The sequence below is a fragment of the Talpa occidentalis genome, unplaced genomic scaffold (genome assembly GCF_014898055.3).
Source record: "Talpa occidentalis isolate TD23 unplaced genomic scaffold, MPIMG_talOcc4v2.1 talOcc4.4, whole genome shotgun sequence".
Taxonomy (NCBI): domain Eukaryota; kingdom Metazoa; phylum Chordata; class Mammalia; order Eulipotyphla; family Talpidae; genus Talpa; species Talpa occidentalis.
The window spans coordinates 131,979,776-131,997,617 of record NW_023604295.1 but is presented as its reverse complement, the minus strand read 5'-3'; the positions used below and the strand labels follow the sequence as shown (position 1 = coordinate 131,997,617).

The following is a 17,842-nucleotide window of genomic DNA, read 5'->3' as shown; positions in this document are numbered from 1 at the left end:
GTTAATGTTTAACAATAAAGAAGTACCATGTCAATCATTGAACAAATTAAACATATTAGCAATTAAACAAAATATCTGTAAAGTCAATTTGAAAAACTGTGAAACAAACAGAAATCTTCATTCAAGTAGTTTATTTTGAGCTTTCTCAAGATTATGTGACAAACCATGAAAAATTCTGGTTTTGCCATAAAATGTCTTATTTTTCATAAATTTATTTCAATGATGATCATTCACATCTATAATTATGTTAAAAATAACCACTATGTGCCATCGTCCAAAACCATAGTATCATTGCGTGTGTTGCAATGTTTTAAAATCAGTCCTAGGATTGAATATGTCCATGTAACTATAACTGAAGGCAGATGTCACTAGCCTTCTCTATATTCAAGAATATATTCAAAGGGATTTCAAGTAGAAGTTCTTTCACGATCCTCTATTCTTTACTTTGTTTTGAAATAATGCTTCCTTTTGTTAAAATTAATACAACTCTAGAATCGACAGGTTTTTACTGATTCACCAAAGGATTTTACTTTTCAAATATTTAAGTCTTATTTTACTTGATTACAACAAAAGCAAAAACAAATTAGCATGAGAAAAAATCAATTTGATGAAGTAAAATTCATCTGAAAAATACTGTTACATTCAAAAATTAATTCTAACACTAATTTGCTTAAAATCTCCAAGATAATCCTGACTTATGGTAAACCTATTATTTATTCTAAAACTGACTTCGACTTTAATCAAGCAACATTTGAATGAATTTTGGAAAAACCCTTCTATGACAATATGAAAATATCACTATAAGAGAATGCTCAAGGAACAACCACCAAAAAAGAAAATGAGAAAGTAGAATCAATTAATAGTTCAGAAATGTACTACCATTTTTGTGTTAGAAAATATATACTCTTTCTTGGGTATAATATTTAACAGAATGGTAAGCACTAATTATGGTAAATTAATCTCAAATTAGCTTAATCTTTGCAATTAAACTATACCTATAAATATTTATGGCATCTTGTATTTCAGCACCACAATATTCACCAATGAATTATACAGCAAAGCTGGTTATAATTGTCCATATACATTTTCATTTGCTGAGATAAAAACTAAGAATTTATCTAACTATAAAGACAATTGTATCTATAAAAGTATTTAGATTTCATGTTAAACTAAATGTTTTTCATTTAATTTGTATAATTTCTTTGAACATATCTTTTCTTCGCTACAAAGAAATGAAATTTACCACAGACATGAAAATAGACATATACTTTTAAAAATGTAATACAGTAGATGTGACATAATTTGGTTTAGTTTAATAAAAATGTATTTTTTTAAGTTATTCATAAGTTTTGTTTTTTCCTTTCTTTTTTTATACTTCACCTAATTTTATCACCTGAATTTTCTTAAAGGTGTTTAGAAAGACTGCAAAATAAACAAAGACAAAGGATTGATCTTTTTTTTTCAACACTTCATTATTAAAATGTTTGGTTTCTAAACTATTTTTCTGAAGTTCCCAATATATTTTCTCCATAAACAAATACCAATGCAACATTAAGTTTTTCTTAAGACATAATTGGTAAATAATTTCTGCCTTTCCCATTAACTTCATACTTACTTTATTTCTGCTACAAATAGAGGATACTATTACTACCTGATATTTAGTTTCATTCTGCATTTATAGTCTCCCTATAGTAACCACTAAAGTTACAATTCCATATGATTATATAAGAACTCATGATTGCAAAGAGAACAAAACTAGAATACGGACATATATAGTAGACCGCAAGTCTGATTTTATGGCTTCCCTCTTGGATTTAAAAGGGAGTTTTACAATGGTGTGTAAATAGTTTCAACTTCCTCTTCAATGAAGAGAAACATCAACTAAATTGGAAGTATGTATATCATCAAATTTTATTGAAAATTGGAACAATGTGGTTGGACTGCTAACATAAAGTTAATATTGAAAGTCTTGAAAACACACACACACACACACACACACAGTGGGAGGGGCATAACACTAAGCAGAAAAGTTTCCTATCTTGTTTATAATCTTCTATTTAAAAAGCCAAGCACCGTGGAGGAACAAAACTGGCCTATTTTAATGTAAAACACAGAGTCCTTAAGAAGCAGAAAATGTAATAAAGATAGGTTTACTAAAATCAAATCTTAAGGCTCTCGTGTAGAAGCAAAACACCGGCCTTTGACTGTGGTTGCTAGCAGAATCCATACTTGGATTACAAATCAAAAGCACTTGGAAAATATTTGGTTATTTTATATTATGTTATTTCATGTAAATATGGTACATCTGTTTTCAAAGATTAAGAAAATAAAAGCTACCTCACACAAATATGTTTTTATTTTATTTTTGGTGGTTAAGTATCAATATACCAGTTATCAATTTAAAATTAATCATAGTTGTGTTGGAACTGGGGTTGGGGGACAAAGATTTCCTGTGATCTGTTAGGAGTCTTAGCTGCTATTCCTACAGGTAAAATAATTCTATTGCTGTGAGGTTTGCTTCTCAAAGACTTTGTTGAGAATGCTGCAGAATGCTGAAAGACAGGCAGATTGGACAGTCAGGGGAGGGACATCTGCAATTCTCCAGAGAATGATATAATCAATGGACTTTTGTCTTTTGTAAGACATTATGGCTAGCTAAAGTAATCCCACTGGCACCATGGAAATACCAATTAGAATAATGTCAAGGATGAGGAAGATACCAACTTTGTCAACTGGCTGATATTATGGCTCATAAGAAAGAGATATTAGAATCAAAAACAATAAGATAAAATAGATTCTTGGGCTCCAGCTGAAAGCTTGGACAAGTCTAATAAACTCTCTAGAGAGATTGCTGTTTTCTTTTCAGAAATAAGACTAAGGGAGAGAAGATCTGGGATTACCCCATAGGCCAAATCCAGCCTTCAGCCAGTTTTTGTAAAGGTCTGTTGGAACCATTCCTTTACATATTGTCTATAACTGCTTTTGCAATACAATGGTGGGATGAAGTATTGAAACAATCCTATCACTTGTGAAGCCAAAAATATTTACTGTATGTTCATTCCAGAAAAGTTTGCCAACTCCCAGAATAATTGACCATTAAGGTTTTGTTTAGCTCTGAATTGTAACATGCTAAAGGAGGAAAAAATGCATGTTTTCCTATAACAAGAAGTTGTTTATGATTGGGAGTGAGAAGGCTGCCTGCATTCAACCTTTAACTTCTCAGTTTGCTAGTTTACTGAAACTTTCCAAGTTTGAATCAATTTCCTTACTATAAAGTGAAGGTCACCAGAGCAGGCGATCTGGGTAGAATTAAATTTCATGGCACACATTCAGACATCCCTCACACTAATGATGCTGAAAATAATTATAAAATATCCATCCAATTTTCTTTATCTAGCTATGCTGAGAAATATAAAATATTCATTTCATTTCAAAGTTTCATACAAAAATCAAGGTGTTAAAAATCTAGATTTTAGACGATAAAAATCTAAAGGAGAATGGCCAGGAGAACATGGAGGCTGTTTCAAATCCTTGCCTTAAAACACACTCAGCATGAAGGACTATGGGTACTTGGGTGGTGGGTGTGGTGTGGTGTGGTGACATACATCTGAGGATATCTGAAGCTATTCCCTTAAATTATGCACATCTTTGTAAAACACTATTACCTCAATAAAAAATATTTTAAAAAATGAATTAGGGCAAAATGGCATTAAAAAAAAAAAAAGCCCAGAGTTGTGAGACCCTTCATTTCATCATAGATAAACTGTGACAGGTGACAAACAGAAGTTGGATAATGCTGTGGACATTGTTTTCTGCTTAAATTTATCAAAATTTCTAGATTTTCAACTTTTTCTCATTGTCCCTACCCACAGGAACAGTTTTTATATCTCCTTCTTCAATCCTCACTCCACCCCCATATCTAATAACTGCAAACTGGTAGAGATGATACTCCACACATCCTCTAAAAGTGTTCGTCTTCCTTTTTCACTGTCGGTGCCCCCCAGAGTTCTCTGCATTAACTGCAATTGTTTCACAGCATGTGCTTTGGTCTTCAGTTTCATTCTGCCCCAAGTCATCCCACATGCTCAGATCACTTTAATCCCAATATAGTCAAGCTTCTACTTTAGAATCAATGATGTCACACCCAACTCAATATAAATGTGTAAATCTGGGCACCAAAGACTTCACACTCCTAACTCGCCTTTGCTGGCGCATCTTTCACCCTCTCCAACACAGAATATTCATCCCATTTATCCCTGACTTCTTGCTGTTGTCACCTGACAGGGTACCCCAATTTGAGCATTCCTTTAGCCAAGATGTACATAATTCTGCCTGAGATTCTATTTTCCTGTCCCTATTTCTTGAGACTTTTTATATTTCTCAAAGTCTATATCAAATGTTACTCTCTCTTGGGTCATGCTTGTATCTCCCAAAAAGATCTGCGATATCTTATCTCTGCAAACCCATGACAAGTTTTCTCTTGCTTTCCTGTTTTTTTCCCCCAGATTTGGCTGGGTGTTATTGGGTCTTACCCTTGCCTTACATGTTGCTAAGCTTTTGGACAGTTTTTGCATTATTCATTTAGCTTTTCAATTCTGAAATTAACTGTTTTTGTAATAGAAACAAACAAAAAAACAAAATCAAGAGATTTTGGAGAGCAAATATTTCACACACCAGAAGATACATTTATTTTCAATGGAATGAAAGATTGATCTATACAGTAAATGCTAAATTTAAGCACTGCCTTTGGCAATATAAACATCATCTTGAGAATTGACCCCATATGTGGAAGGCATAGATGAGCTATTAAAAGGAAACCTTTGCAAAAGGAAAGAAGTAAAATGATAGCTTTTACAGAGCTCTATAGAAAAAAAAATACTAACTTTAATCAACACACAAGCAATCTGCCTTTGTTAAAAGGTCGGTTGGTTCTAAGGGATAGAAAAATAGACATGTGTGCTGCTGTCAGCTTAACACAGCTCCATTCTTAGCTGCAAGTTGTGGACTGTCGCCCTGCTACCCACATGCACTGTGCAACACCCAGCCCAGACATAGACTGGACAGGAAATTCTCTTTAGTTTGGGAAGCTGGATCCTAGCAAGAAATACATGTGAATTGGCAATCATTTTTTTTTTAGTAGTAAATTACACACACAATAAAAGTGACCACTTTAACCATTCAAGTGCATTAAGTACATTCACACTATTACGTAGTAATATTATTTTTAAAAAATGATTACATTTTTCTGCATAAAATGTATGCTAATTTTAGAAGATAAAAGGAAGATAAAGATATAATACCTATTTGAAACCAACAATGTAACTTTCATAAATATTCTTCTATAATTTTGTTTCTAACATAGGTAATTTAAAAACTGGATCTTTTCATGACTATGACATTTAACTTGCTTTTAAAATTTCACAATATATTGAAAACATTTTTTAAATCAAGTTTTCTTTTGGTTTTAAAAGTTATTGAATTCCCAATTTTTTGTTAACATGAAGAACCGCCTTTGCATTTACTCAAATATTACTTTAAGATAAATATTCTATGTAAAACTATAGATATATATTTTAAATGTGATGCCAAATTCCTTAGAAAGGTTAATTTTGACTTCCAGGAATTGTGTATATGCACAATCATTTGATATTATCATTCTATTCAGTGTTGACAATTGGGTTTTTTGTTTGTTTTTTAAAGATTTCATCTATTTATTTTTGCACAGAATTGCTGGGGTGTAGGCCAGACGTGCACGGGGTGAGAGGATTCACCAGAGACAGAATGAAAAGCAGAACAGCTGAACCTACTGAAATACACTGCTAAGGAGAGCAGCAGGAGAACCCAGAGTTTTGCTTCACTTTGTGGGTTAGCTCCCAGGCCGGGAATTGAACTCAGGCCATGGTGATACCACTGAGACTTAACTCCTAGGCCACCAGGGAGGTCCTCAGTGTTGATGATTTGATAGGTGAAATATAACACACATTTTGGTTTAAGGAATATTTCTTTCATAAAAAGTAAATAATTTTCATATATTGATTGCATATTTATTTGCCCTGAACTTCAGTAAATATTGTTTTCTTAACAATATTCTAATGTGCTATTACCTTTACTTAGCAGTTGTTTATACTTGCTTATTAATTATATTTACATTTTATATACAGTTAAGTATATATAATTATATTTACTTATTAATTACATAATTATATAATTATCTTTATAATCACAATACCAATGTTTTATATCTATTTGTGCTATATAGTCCTCATTTTGATCTTTATTTCTGATTTAATATTTTATTAAATTTATTTTATGTAAATATTTCCATTAAATTACTTTATATTTTATTTTCAACTAACGTTGACATATTTTACAAAACATAAAAACAAATTACTTATGCCTTCCTCAGAAAAATGCACAGTATGAGATAAATTTTTAATTTTTTGACAAAGACAAAATGATTTTATTTTATATATTGAAAGAAATCTTTTCCCAATTTATTTGTGTAAATGAGTAAATGATATTTATAAATGAGTAAAGGATAAACATCATCTATTCTCCCAGGCATGTTTTGGCCTTTTTAATTCGTCCCAGAATTTCAGAAGCTTATTTCGAAATTAGCACAAGATTTTAATTACTTAAGCTTCAAAATATTTTTAACCTGTTTTACAATACAATCCACTCCATCTCATCAGTTCTTTTCAAATTTGTATTAATTATGCCAACCCTCTTATTTTATAAATAAACTCTAGAAATATTTGATCTGGGAAAAAGACAAAAATCTACTGGAAATTTATTTTGAATTATATTAAAACTATACATTAATATGGAAACATTTACAATCTAAAATTTAGTTACATGATATAGATCTTTAGATCCTGCTACATGATTGGATATGACATCTGTTTTAGTCCCAAAGTCTTCAGTGCTCTATAATCTACTATATTTAAAATATTTGTTTTTATTTGATCACCTCTAATTCTATTTTTGAGTGATTCTTTTAAATTTTTAAGAAGAGAAAATATCCTCAGGGCCCTCCCTAATGGCGCAAAGTGTTAAGTTTCAGCAATATGACATTATTGGCAGCCACTGTGGCACAAGTTTGTTTCCTTGGCCAGGGAGCTACCCACATGGCACAGCAGACCTCTCCTGACTCGCCCACTGCTCCCCTCAGCAATGTATTTCAGTAGATCCACCTGTTCTGCTCCCCACTCTATCTCTGGTGAATTCACTCTCTGGTGAATTCTAGTGAATTCACTCTGGTGAATCCTCTCACCCCATCCCACCTCTGGCCTACACCCCAGCTCTTGTATGTATCAATAAATAAAATAAATCTATAAAAAAAAAAAGAAGAGAAAACATTCTCTATAACTAAAGAAAAATTTAATGATTAGCTTTGTTAAATGCAAGCTCCGTCATGTTAAACAGGTTATACAGCTCTTTTTTAAGTTTAAATTCTTCATGTGTAAAATGGAGATAATTATAATACTAAATGGGGTACAAGCAGATAATAAATTTGTCACACAGTATCTGTTGTAATTTAAGCACCCAATAAATATCAATTTTTTCTATCTTATTGGATTGGAAAGAATTCTAGTGTTAATTTTCCAGAATATATTTGAACATATGTGTGTGTGCATACATATATATATATATATATATATATATAAATAATTCTAGTGTTACCAGTATTTATGGAAATTTTTAGACAGTTTTTTTTCAACTTTGATATTGTTATTTGAAAGATTTTTCTAACATTGAACTACTTTCAACTATTTATAGCACACTTCAATTGTTATAAATTATAAAGCTTATTTTGATTTGATTATATTTGTATAATATCCATGTATTTATGTTCATATGCAATGCACTATTAATTTTTTCATATTTGTTAGAATGTTACTAGTTTTGTAAAATAAATGAAGAGTCTATACAGTTTTTACAAAGCATTTAAAATACATTTTGTTACATGGGATGGATCTGAGTTTTTTCAAATTGCAAAAACCACAACGAACAATCCTCTGCAAATTCTATCACTGTATAATAATTTTGTCAACTTGTTGTATATGTTTATTAACATATTAAATGTTTAGTGCTCATTCAATCAGCTTTGATTATATTAATTTCTAAGATCCTGCATTGAGAAATATTTCAAATGAGAGTATTTCTGCAATTTTTTATTTTTAACAGTTAAACAACTTGCTAAGTATATCCAGTGAAGCGAAATTATCTTGAATTCAAGAAAAGCACCTACATTTTCAAACAGAAACAAAAGCCACCAAAAAATGCTAATTAAAAATATAATCACAAGTATAAATTATAGCAAGAGAAAATGAGCAGATGAAATTCTGAAATATGAGAGGGAAAATTGATAAAATTATGTTGGTAAATCTTCAACAAATGCTATTGGGGGGAAAAGACTGTGCAAAATAATGAAGTTAGACCCTTATCCTCAACAATGTACAAAAATTAATTCAACAATGGATTAGAGATCTACATATAAGACCCAAAAGTATAAAATTCTAGAAGGCAACATAAGGAAAAGCATTCATGTTACTGGATTTGGCAACAATTGCTTGGATATGACACCAAAACATACTGCCTGTAATCACAATAAATCCAACTGCAATAAACACTCTAGCTAAAGATAAAATATGCCACCATGGATTAAGTAAAGATAAAACCAAAATATCAGCTATCTTAGGACACACCTGAGACATAAGATCACAGAATGATTGAATGTCTAAAGTAAGATTAAGATATATCAGGCAAAAACATTAATCAAAGCTTTATTAAAATAACAAACTCCATGACTGCAGTTAAAATAATTTACTATATAGTAATAACTATGTATTTATATAGAAAAATTTAATAATCTAAGCACATATGTAATAGTCATAACTATATTTTTAAATGATCAAAAGTATAAAAAGCACTTAATAAATCTACCAATAGTGTCAAATATTAATATACCTTTCTAACTACTTGACAGATGAAACAGTCAAAAATAGTATTATAGAGAATAAACAGTACTATTAAAAAGATGGATGCATATATAGAGAATTTTGAACCCAATCACTGCATGAGATGCATTTGAAAAGCAAAGTTTGTTTTATATGAATATTGGTCATTTCCAAGGTCATACAATCTCAAGCTATTTGAAAGACTGACAACATTCAGATGATAGTCTCTCACTGAAAAGTGACTAAAGGGGAAATTAATTAAGAAAAAAAGATTGGAAAAACAACATATGCATGCAAATAAGTAAGACATATGTTACTGAAAAATATTTGGGTTGAGATGAAACAAAAGATGAAAAAGATAACTAAAATTGAAAAATAACAAAAATACTGTATGTCAAGCTGGTGAAATTCAGATAAAGTAGTTCTTAGAAAGAAATGTACATCCTAAAATGCTTACATTAGACAAGATGCTTAATTAAAATTAAGTTAAACTTCCAACTAAAGAAGTTAAAAAAAACAACAGAATGAACCCAAATTTTAGCAAAAAATAACAAAAGCATGTGAATGAAAAATGAGTTCATTGACCACCTATAACAATCCAATTTTTTTGCTCATCACCATGCATAACATTAAGAAAATATGGTAGATACGCTGATTTCTTCCTACCTGTATTTTGGAATAGTCTATAATAGTTTCTTTAAAAAAAAATCTTGTATACCTTTGAACTCACCCTGAAGCCTTATTATCTTTTATATAACCTTCATTATCTTTAAAAGAATATTCTCCTTATGTTTTTATCATTGTAACATGGACATATAATTCTTTAAGATGATTGTAAAGATAATTAGTATGCATTCATGTATTCCAAGTTAATTTACAAATGTTAGTTGTGAACATTTTAACACCCTGGACAGCTCCAGGTCCATGATTCTCTATACATTAAGTTATAAGGAATTAGATATTTAGATGCATATTTCTTAATTTTAAAATGGGGGGGCCTCCCTGGTCACCTAGGGGTTAAGTCTCAGCACTGCCACCAAGATGGCCCATCACAATGGCCTCAGTCTAATCCCCCCATCCCCAGTCAGGGAGCTAACTCACATGGTGCAGCAGACTCTGTCTCACTTACTGCTCTCCTCAGCAGTGTATTTCAGTAGATCTGCCCGTTTTCCTCCCCACTCTGTCTCTGGTGAATGCTCTCATCCCCAGAACCTCTGGCTACACCCCAGTTCTATGCAAAAATAAAAATTAATAAATTAATTAATGGTGTAGGGAGTTTTCTAGTGATCTTTTTGATACTGACTTTTAATTTACTTTAACTACGTCTCACAACATAATTTTTATTATTTCAGTTATATTTAGACTTATTATCATTTTAAAATTGCATCTTTTTAAAATTTCTGAGTTAGAATAACTTTTATTATAAATTTGATGAGCTTTATAGTATTTTACTTGATGAATCAAACAAGAATAAAAATAAATCAAATTATATTTGAAGGAAGATGAACTTTGGTACTTATAAGACTAAAAGAGATCTCTTGATGGTGTAAACTACCTTCTCTCCCGGGGTCACAGAAACTCTCCAGATGCAGTGTGTATAAGAAGGGTAACCATTTGGAAATCCTGGGGAGGAAAGGTTGCCATTGGATTCTTGTAGTGTTTCTCCACATGCTGAAAGGAGAAAAAAAGACACATATATCTGATTTTTCAAAAACACTGACATTCATATTTCCCAGAAAAGATAAGATCACTATTATTAATTTTTATGAATGACATGGACATCATAAATAAAGCTGAGTCTTTTATTTTTGACAAAAGTATATGCTTGTATTTCACAAAAGTTTTCCCTCCTAAGTAAATATGTTTTGTCTCTCTTACCAAAATTTCAATATAGTTAATGATATCACAAGGGCTAACCATAAATTAAGATTATGAAATAAACTGACAGATACAAAGTTCTTCCTCATGGGAAACTTTCTTATTCATTCCCCAAAAGCTACTAACCAACTTGTATGTCAACCATTTTCACATCCAGTTCTATGTATACCAAGTTTAAATGGGGCTGGGATCACTTGAAAATTTCTATTAATTTTATAGTATTAAATATTTCAGTGTAAATTGCCACATTAATTTATACACGAAGAAAAATAAATTGATGTAAAAACAAACAAACTATATAAATATATATATATAGTTATATATATATATAGTTATATAGTTATATATATATATATATATATAGTTTGTTTTTACATCAATTTATTTTTGGAACTCTTGTAGGAATGTAGAATGGTCCAGTCAAGATGAAACACGGTATGCAAGTTCCACAAAAATTATTAATAGAACTATGTATGATCCAGCAATCCAACTTCTGGGTATTTAATCCAACAAATACTGAAAGATCTCAAGGAGATAGTACGCTCCCCTCTGTTCACTACCAGCCATTTGAATTGTCTGTTATCGGGCAATTATTACCAACTATTGTCCTTTTAACAATAATGTTAAATTTATAGCTGACTGCATCACAGATATTTTCCTTTCAAATGTCTCTTTCATCTACCATATATCAAAGGTTGAGACTTTCCTCTCTGTTTCTATAGGAACACTTGTATAATTTTGCTAAGACCAAACAAAACAAAGGTAGATAGATATGCACAATAATTTCTATTAAATAAAGCCTCTCCCAAAGAATCTTGACCAAGTCCAGAGTATGGAAAGAAATGAAATTACATCCAATCAACATAGTACTACCTAATTTTATTCTTAAATCCATGGCTCTCTTCAACTTTGAAATATAATAAATAAAATAGAGTTTTAAAATGATTTTAAGATAAAGAAATGTTAAAAGGAATGCTAAGTCATCTGAGTGATAATGGTGAGATTAATTATGGAAGTATTTTAAAATATATTTTAACAGTAACTTCCCAAGTCTGAATCATTCTTAAAAATGAAGCACAAAAATCAACTCCAAGAAATTTTCCTTGTCCCGTGAGCATCTCAGCTGGGTATCCTCTCAGACCTATTTAGTGTCTTTACTAACCAAATTAATTCCTGACTAATTGATACTGACTAGCCCCCAGATACCTTTTATATGTACAGTCTGCTTCCTTCTCTGCAATAATAATACTTGGAGCAACTTTCATATGTTATGATAACTTATTTGTTGATAGAATAACTACTTATTGAGCAACTAATTTACATCTGATTCAGGATACCAGAGGCAAAAGCTTCACTCTAACCTTGAAGATGCTCATACTTTAGTGAAGGAAATGACAAGTGAATGGACAATTATACGAGTAAGACATAGATGAGGATCACACACACAGCATTTACCACGACAGGAGTGTGGGAGAACAAGGATATTTTAAGTTAGAGGCAACATAGGAGATGGATCCTAGAGATGAAATAAGGATTGACCCACAAGGCAGTTCTGTGTGCTTCTGCTGGAGGGAGAGGCAGAAGGCAAGCATACCCATCAGAGTGCCACAGGCTGAAGGAGGTAGCGATGAGAAACTATGCTGTGGGAAAATACCTAGAGCTAGAGACATCTTGAAAATTAGTTTTTATCCTGAAAATAAGCAGAGGAACACTGCACATTAAAAAGGAACTTGAACAGCAGTGTGGTCAGAGAACTGAAGATGGAAGAAGGGAAGCAAGAGTCATTTTAAAGCTTTAAGAGGCATGTTAGCAATTGAGACAAAAAATGATGATCCCTGGAACTAAGTGACCTACCCAAAAGGCAATGGGATTGACAGTAGTAGAAAGTAGGGCAGAAGGAGAATAAAACAAGAATGCCTCCAAAGTTTTGATTTGGTGACTGGATGGTCTGTATGTGGCACCAGCACAAAACGAGGAGTACTTTACAGTCATGAATAAATAGGGGGACGGGGAAACTAAATGACTCTAGCACATTGAAAATACATTTTAGCCAAGAATTTCTATCTATCCTCTATCTACACACACACACACACACACACACACACATATTTATACATATATACTTATAGATGTATAATTTCATATATAAACATAGATACATATATACTCATATATGTATATTATACACACATAAGATATATATGGAGAGGATATTCTATTTAGAACCTCAAAAGCATTATATCAGGAACCAAGAAATTAGTATTTTAGGTAACTTAAAGAGACCTTATATCAATTTGAAAGATAAATTTAATGAAGCAAATATTTAAAGCACTACCAAGTTTCTATTGAAAGTAATCAAACTCCATGCATGCTGAAATTAGCCTTCCAGCCATGCAACCTCCACACAAATGTTTATCTGTAGACACGGACAGTCTGTGTATGTACCATGTGGACTCCAGAATTGAGAACAATTTAAATTTGTGAACACAGATTGTCTGTGTCTTATATGAATAGGTACCTTTACGTGTTTTTTAATTTTTTTTAATTTTTATTGAAGTACCATTGATTTATCTCCTTGTTAGTATTTTAGATATGCAATTTTATATAACAAGCAAGATTCTAATTCTCAAAAGAGCCTTTATTTTTAAGTATCAATTTATTTTCTATTTTTATACTTTTATTATTCTACTTGACATATTAATTAAGGAAAAATCACTGAGAGTATATTATGGTTGATAACTGACATAAGTACTATGTAGTAATAAGCCAAAAGGTCATGGCACTAAAGAAAAACTAACTTAAGAGAATATACAAAAAAAAAAAAGTGACTGTATCAGAAGAACTAAGTCACGCAGCTTAGAAATAAAAAAGTGAAAGAAAACCTAAGATTAGAGCAAAAGAAAGGACATTGATTTAGAAAATAAGAGTCAGGAGAAAAAGGTCCCCACAAAAAGAGCACAAATTAATCATTTATGAAGAGAAGACATACTACAACTCTTGTACCTATGAGAGGATCCCCTTCACAGCCAAACTGCTAATTATCCAGGGAAGGGAAGACAAAGAGTTGTAAAGATGACTCATCCTCCACCTCCATGTGGAATATTCTTGACCTGATAGTATGTAGGATGCAAGGGATTATAATGACAGGCAACTAATATGATGTCCTTTAAGATGTCTTAATGGTAGGAAGGCTTAGACGTCCTTGAAGGGCACAGAATAGTGTTCATAACATAGTCAATCCAGTGCTGGTCAGCTCTCCCTTTCTCGCCCTTGCTTTCCTTTCCTTGTCATTTTTGGGGCTATGTAGCCTGGAATGGATAATCAGGACTTATAGCACTAGAGCACCAGCATTGTAAAGGCCCATATTCATTCTTTATGTATAAGCAATGCATAGGGAGAGAATTCTTGCCTGTTTCTCAGAACAAGAAATGGCAATGAAAAATTAAACTAAAAGAAACTTATCCTCATTCGATCACCTTAAAATCAGAACTTTGTTCCTTTTTCAAGCTTTCCATAATGAGTATGGACTGATTGCACAGTAAGGAGACACATACAAGTCTAATTTATAAGTTTGGCATATAAATGATAAATATAATTTATATTATATTTATATTTATAAATGACATATTTACATATTTATAAATATTTGTAAATTTATAAATAATATATTCATATATTTATAAATGGAATTTATATTTACAAATGATAAATATAATTTTGGCATATGAATGACAAAATGATACATACAATAAGTTATTTGTCATTGAGAAAATTCCACCAAAATAACAGTTTACATTGTTTTAAAGGAATTAAAAAAATATATATATTATTAAAAGTTAAAAATATATATATTTTCATGCTGTCCACTTCATGATAGAGAAAAATACATTTTCTATATTATTAAAGTCAGAGAGCAATAGTATTTGCAGCTGATTATTACCTGCCTGTTAGAAACCTGCCCTCTTGGACTCAATGCCCCACTTATCATTGAACATAAAAGCCACAATTTTATATATCTAAGTTTAAATCAAGATTAAACTCTAAAGACTAGCTCTATAAAATGCAGGTCTAATAGAGCTTTGAGCATAAACTCATAAAGAGTAATAAGTAGTCAAATACCTCTTATTGGCTCTAGCAAAACTGTAAGATGAACAACGCCAAAGTGATGTGTAGTTTTGTAACCATATCTTTTTATGAAAACGCAGACACAACCAAATCTCACTTTACAAGCTCTTGCTCTCTTCTTGGGTGATTCTCAAATAAGTTATCCTACTTGAATTTCTATGTGTAGTCTTGACTCTTCAACACCATTCGTGTTACCGGTAAACCTACCATTATCATTACAGCTTAACTTTAAGCACAGTTTAAACATGAAGAATCTATACAAACAATGATATAAACCAACATTATCTCAATTAAAAAAATAAAATTTTAATGATAAATGTACCCAAAATAGCTCTGATTTTCTGCAAAATTATTAGGATATCAATTAAAGTTGCTACCCTTTTTTTTTACCAACTGTACTTTTAGTATCTAGAATAATATTTCCAAAAATGAACTCTAAAGATTAGTAGTAAAGTAGGTTTCCATTCACAAAAAATCTTGGGGAAAAAAGTTGTGTTGAGTAAACATCTTTTTTTGATACAGGTTATTTCTAAGTATTTTGTGCATACTTTAAATGCATGAAATAGCTAGCATTTCCAATTTGGAACCAGACTCTTTTTCCTCCTTAAATCAATATACACTAATATTGCCTTGAATTTAAGGCAAGACCTTAAATTTATTTAAGACCCTCTGTTAATCTTCTTTTCACAATTGCATGCAGTAGGAAAACACACAGTAGCTCACTAGCAACACGATTAAAACTAATTTTTTTGCAATGAAGTTATGAACTCCAGTCAATAAAATTATAATTCATATACCATCAATGATGGTACTTGCAAGAAAAGATTATTCAGTATTCAATTATGAAGCTAAAATAAAAGATAATCCATTTATGTTGGCAAGGAAGTTCCGCATTTGCCTACGAAACCATGCAGCTATTTAATAATATCAACCAACCACGTTTTGTTCTTTCACTTATATATTAAAAGCAATAAAACATACTATCCATGTGCTTGAAATCTGATCTCTAGCAATTCGTTTTTAATTATATCAATGCGTGTTCCAAAGTTCTCTCTTATGCTATTTTATTACTTTGAACTGACTACGTCATTTGCCAGCATGAACAGAAACAAGTGAACAATTGAGTCAGTTGTGGCTTAGTCATCTGGAAGAACACAAGCAGGCATAATCATGCTTCTGTGTTTGTATGGTGCAATACCTGGACATCTATACAGCTTTCTTGCCTGTGCAATATCTCCTTTGCTTAAACGGGTTCGCTGACCAATTGCTGGACGTATGCCATTATCATCGCGAGAGGGGAGAATAGTATCCAAAAACATCCCCCTGAAAAAAATCAGAGGCAAGCCACACATAAGTCATCAAGTTAAGATGCATACATTCCTTACAAATACAAAGTAATTTTTTTCAAACTCAAGTGAATCAAAGGGACACTACATTCTTCTTGCGCTTAGAATAGTATGTCAAATATTCAAACACTTTAATCAAAGTAGAAAAATGGTGTGTTATATGTATGTGCCTAGCATACAGGTGATAATGGCATTCACTTTTTCCTTAGAAATGTTTAAATATTTTAGAATTTAATATAGTTGCCCACCAAGTACACAATGGCCCCTGTTTTAGTCTCTCAAGTAGATCAAATAACTCTTTTGATTAGCAATTTGTAAAACAATTCTCCCTCATCAAGACCTGTCTTCTTAAGCATAACCTGCAATATATATTTGTGAGGGTATTAATGACTAAAGCAAAATGAAATGTTTTACTTTTTAAATTAAACTATTCTAAGAGTTGCTTGCATTCAACTATTAATTATAAGTATTCTTAGAAATCCAAGTGTTACAGTACAAAGAAAATCATCAAATTTTAAACAAATTTTAGAGACAAAATAGTTTTGTGATACACACCCAGTTTAAAACTTTCATTGCAAAGTTAATAAGTAAAAATCCATGCAGTGCCCTAATAATGCTAAGCCATAGATTCTGAAATTTTTGCATCCAAGGTTGTGATAGTAACACATTTTCTGTAATATGCATGACTAAAAATTCTGAATATACTGTACCAATGATAGTCTAATTTTGCAAGACACATCAACATATATTGCTCTAAAGGAAATACAGCTATTAAGTTAAGTGAACTGGGAGACTAGTCCAAGTGGCAAGAAGGAATGAGTATGTGTATATGAGGATTTAAAAACAGAAGAAACTTTAAGTACTTTAGGTTAAGAAATGCAATTATTAAGAAGTCTTTTCAATTGGGGTGAATATTGGGACACTCCTTTCCAAAATTTATAAATGAAGAAATTATGTTTAAACTTCAGTTTAAATGAATAAAATTTCAGCTCTATCCCTTCCTCTAGGAAAAAATTACTAAGCACTACTATATATCTATATTTGCAGCAGTTAAATAAGACAAAAAGATTGTCCCCTCATGATTTTCACATTCCAGTGGGGGGAAGGGTTTGTATGGGAGAAAGAAGTTAAACAAAAGATAGATTAGGACAGGTACTACAGAGAAAAATAAAGAGATCTCTGATTTTCCAGTGTTCAAAGGAACATTCACTTGGAAGTGGAAATTTAGCTAAATTAGGGAAGTAAAGTTTGGAGCAATGTTGTATCTGGGAGTAGAGTTTGCAGGGATAAGAAAAAGTCACAACCACCCAGAGATGGGAGGACCATTAAAATGTTGTCACTTTCAGGTGAAGAACTTAGTATCCCAAGAACTTCTTGTGTATACTATTTAAGATGAGGGGAGGGCGAGAGAAACTAATGACTTATGGGAATTGACCATCAAAAGTAAAAGTTTGCAAATACTTAATAGGAAGCAACTCCAGTTGGGTCAATGCAATTGAAGGGAAAGTTGAGCTATAGGGTAGTCATTCTTCA

The 17,842-nt window shown here is 31.5% G+C and overlaps 1 protein-coding gene across 3 annotated transcripts in view; it reads right to left on the bottom strand.

Annotated features, from left to right (window-relative positions):
• TLL1 (tolloid like 1) overlaps nucleotides 1-17,842 on the bottom strand; it is a 167,178-nt gene that overhangs the window by 53,934 nt on the left and 95,402 nt on the right. For all 3 annotated transcript variants that reach the window (XM_037526411.2, XM_054701039.1, XM_037526412.2), the window contains 2 exons: nucleotides 16,162-16,286; nucleotides 10,516-10,631 (listed from right to left, as the gene is read on the bottom strand). In XM_037526411.2, coding sequence (XP_037382308.1) covers nucleotides 10,516-10,631; nucleotides 16,162-16,286 — 241 coding nt within the window. The remainder of the gene's footprint in view (nucleotides 1-10,515; nucleotides 10,632-16,161; nucleotides 16,287-17,842) is intronic.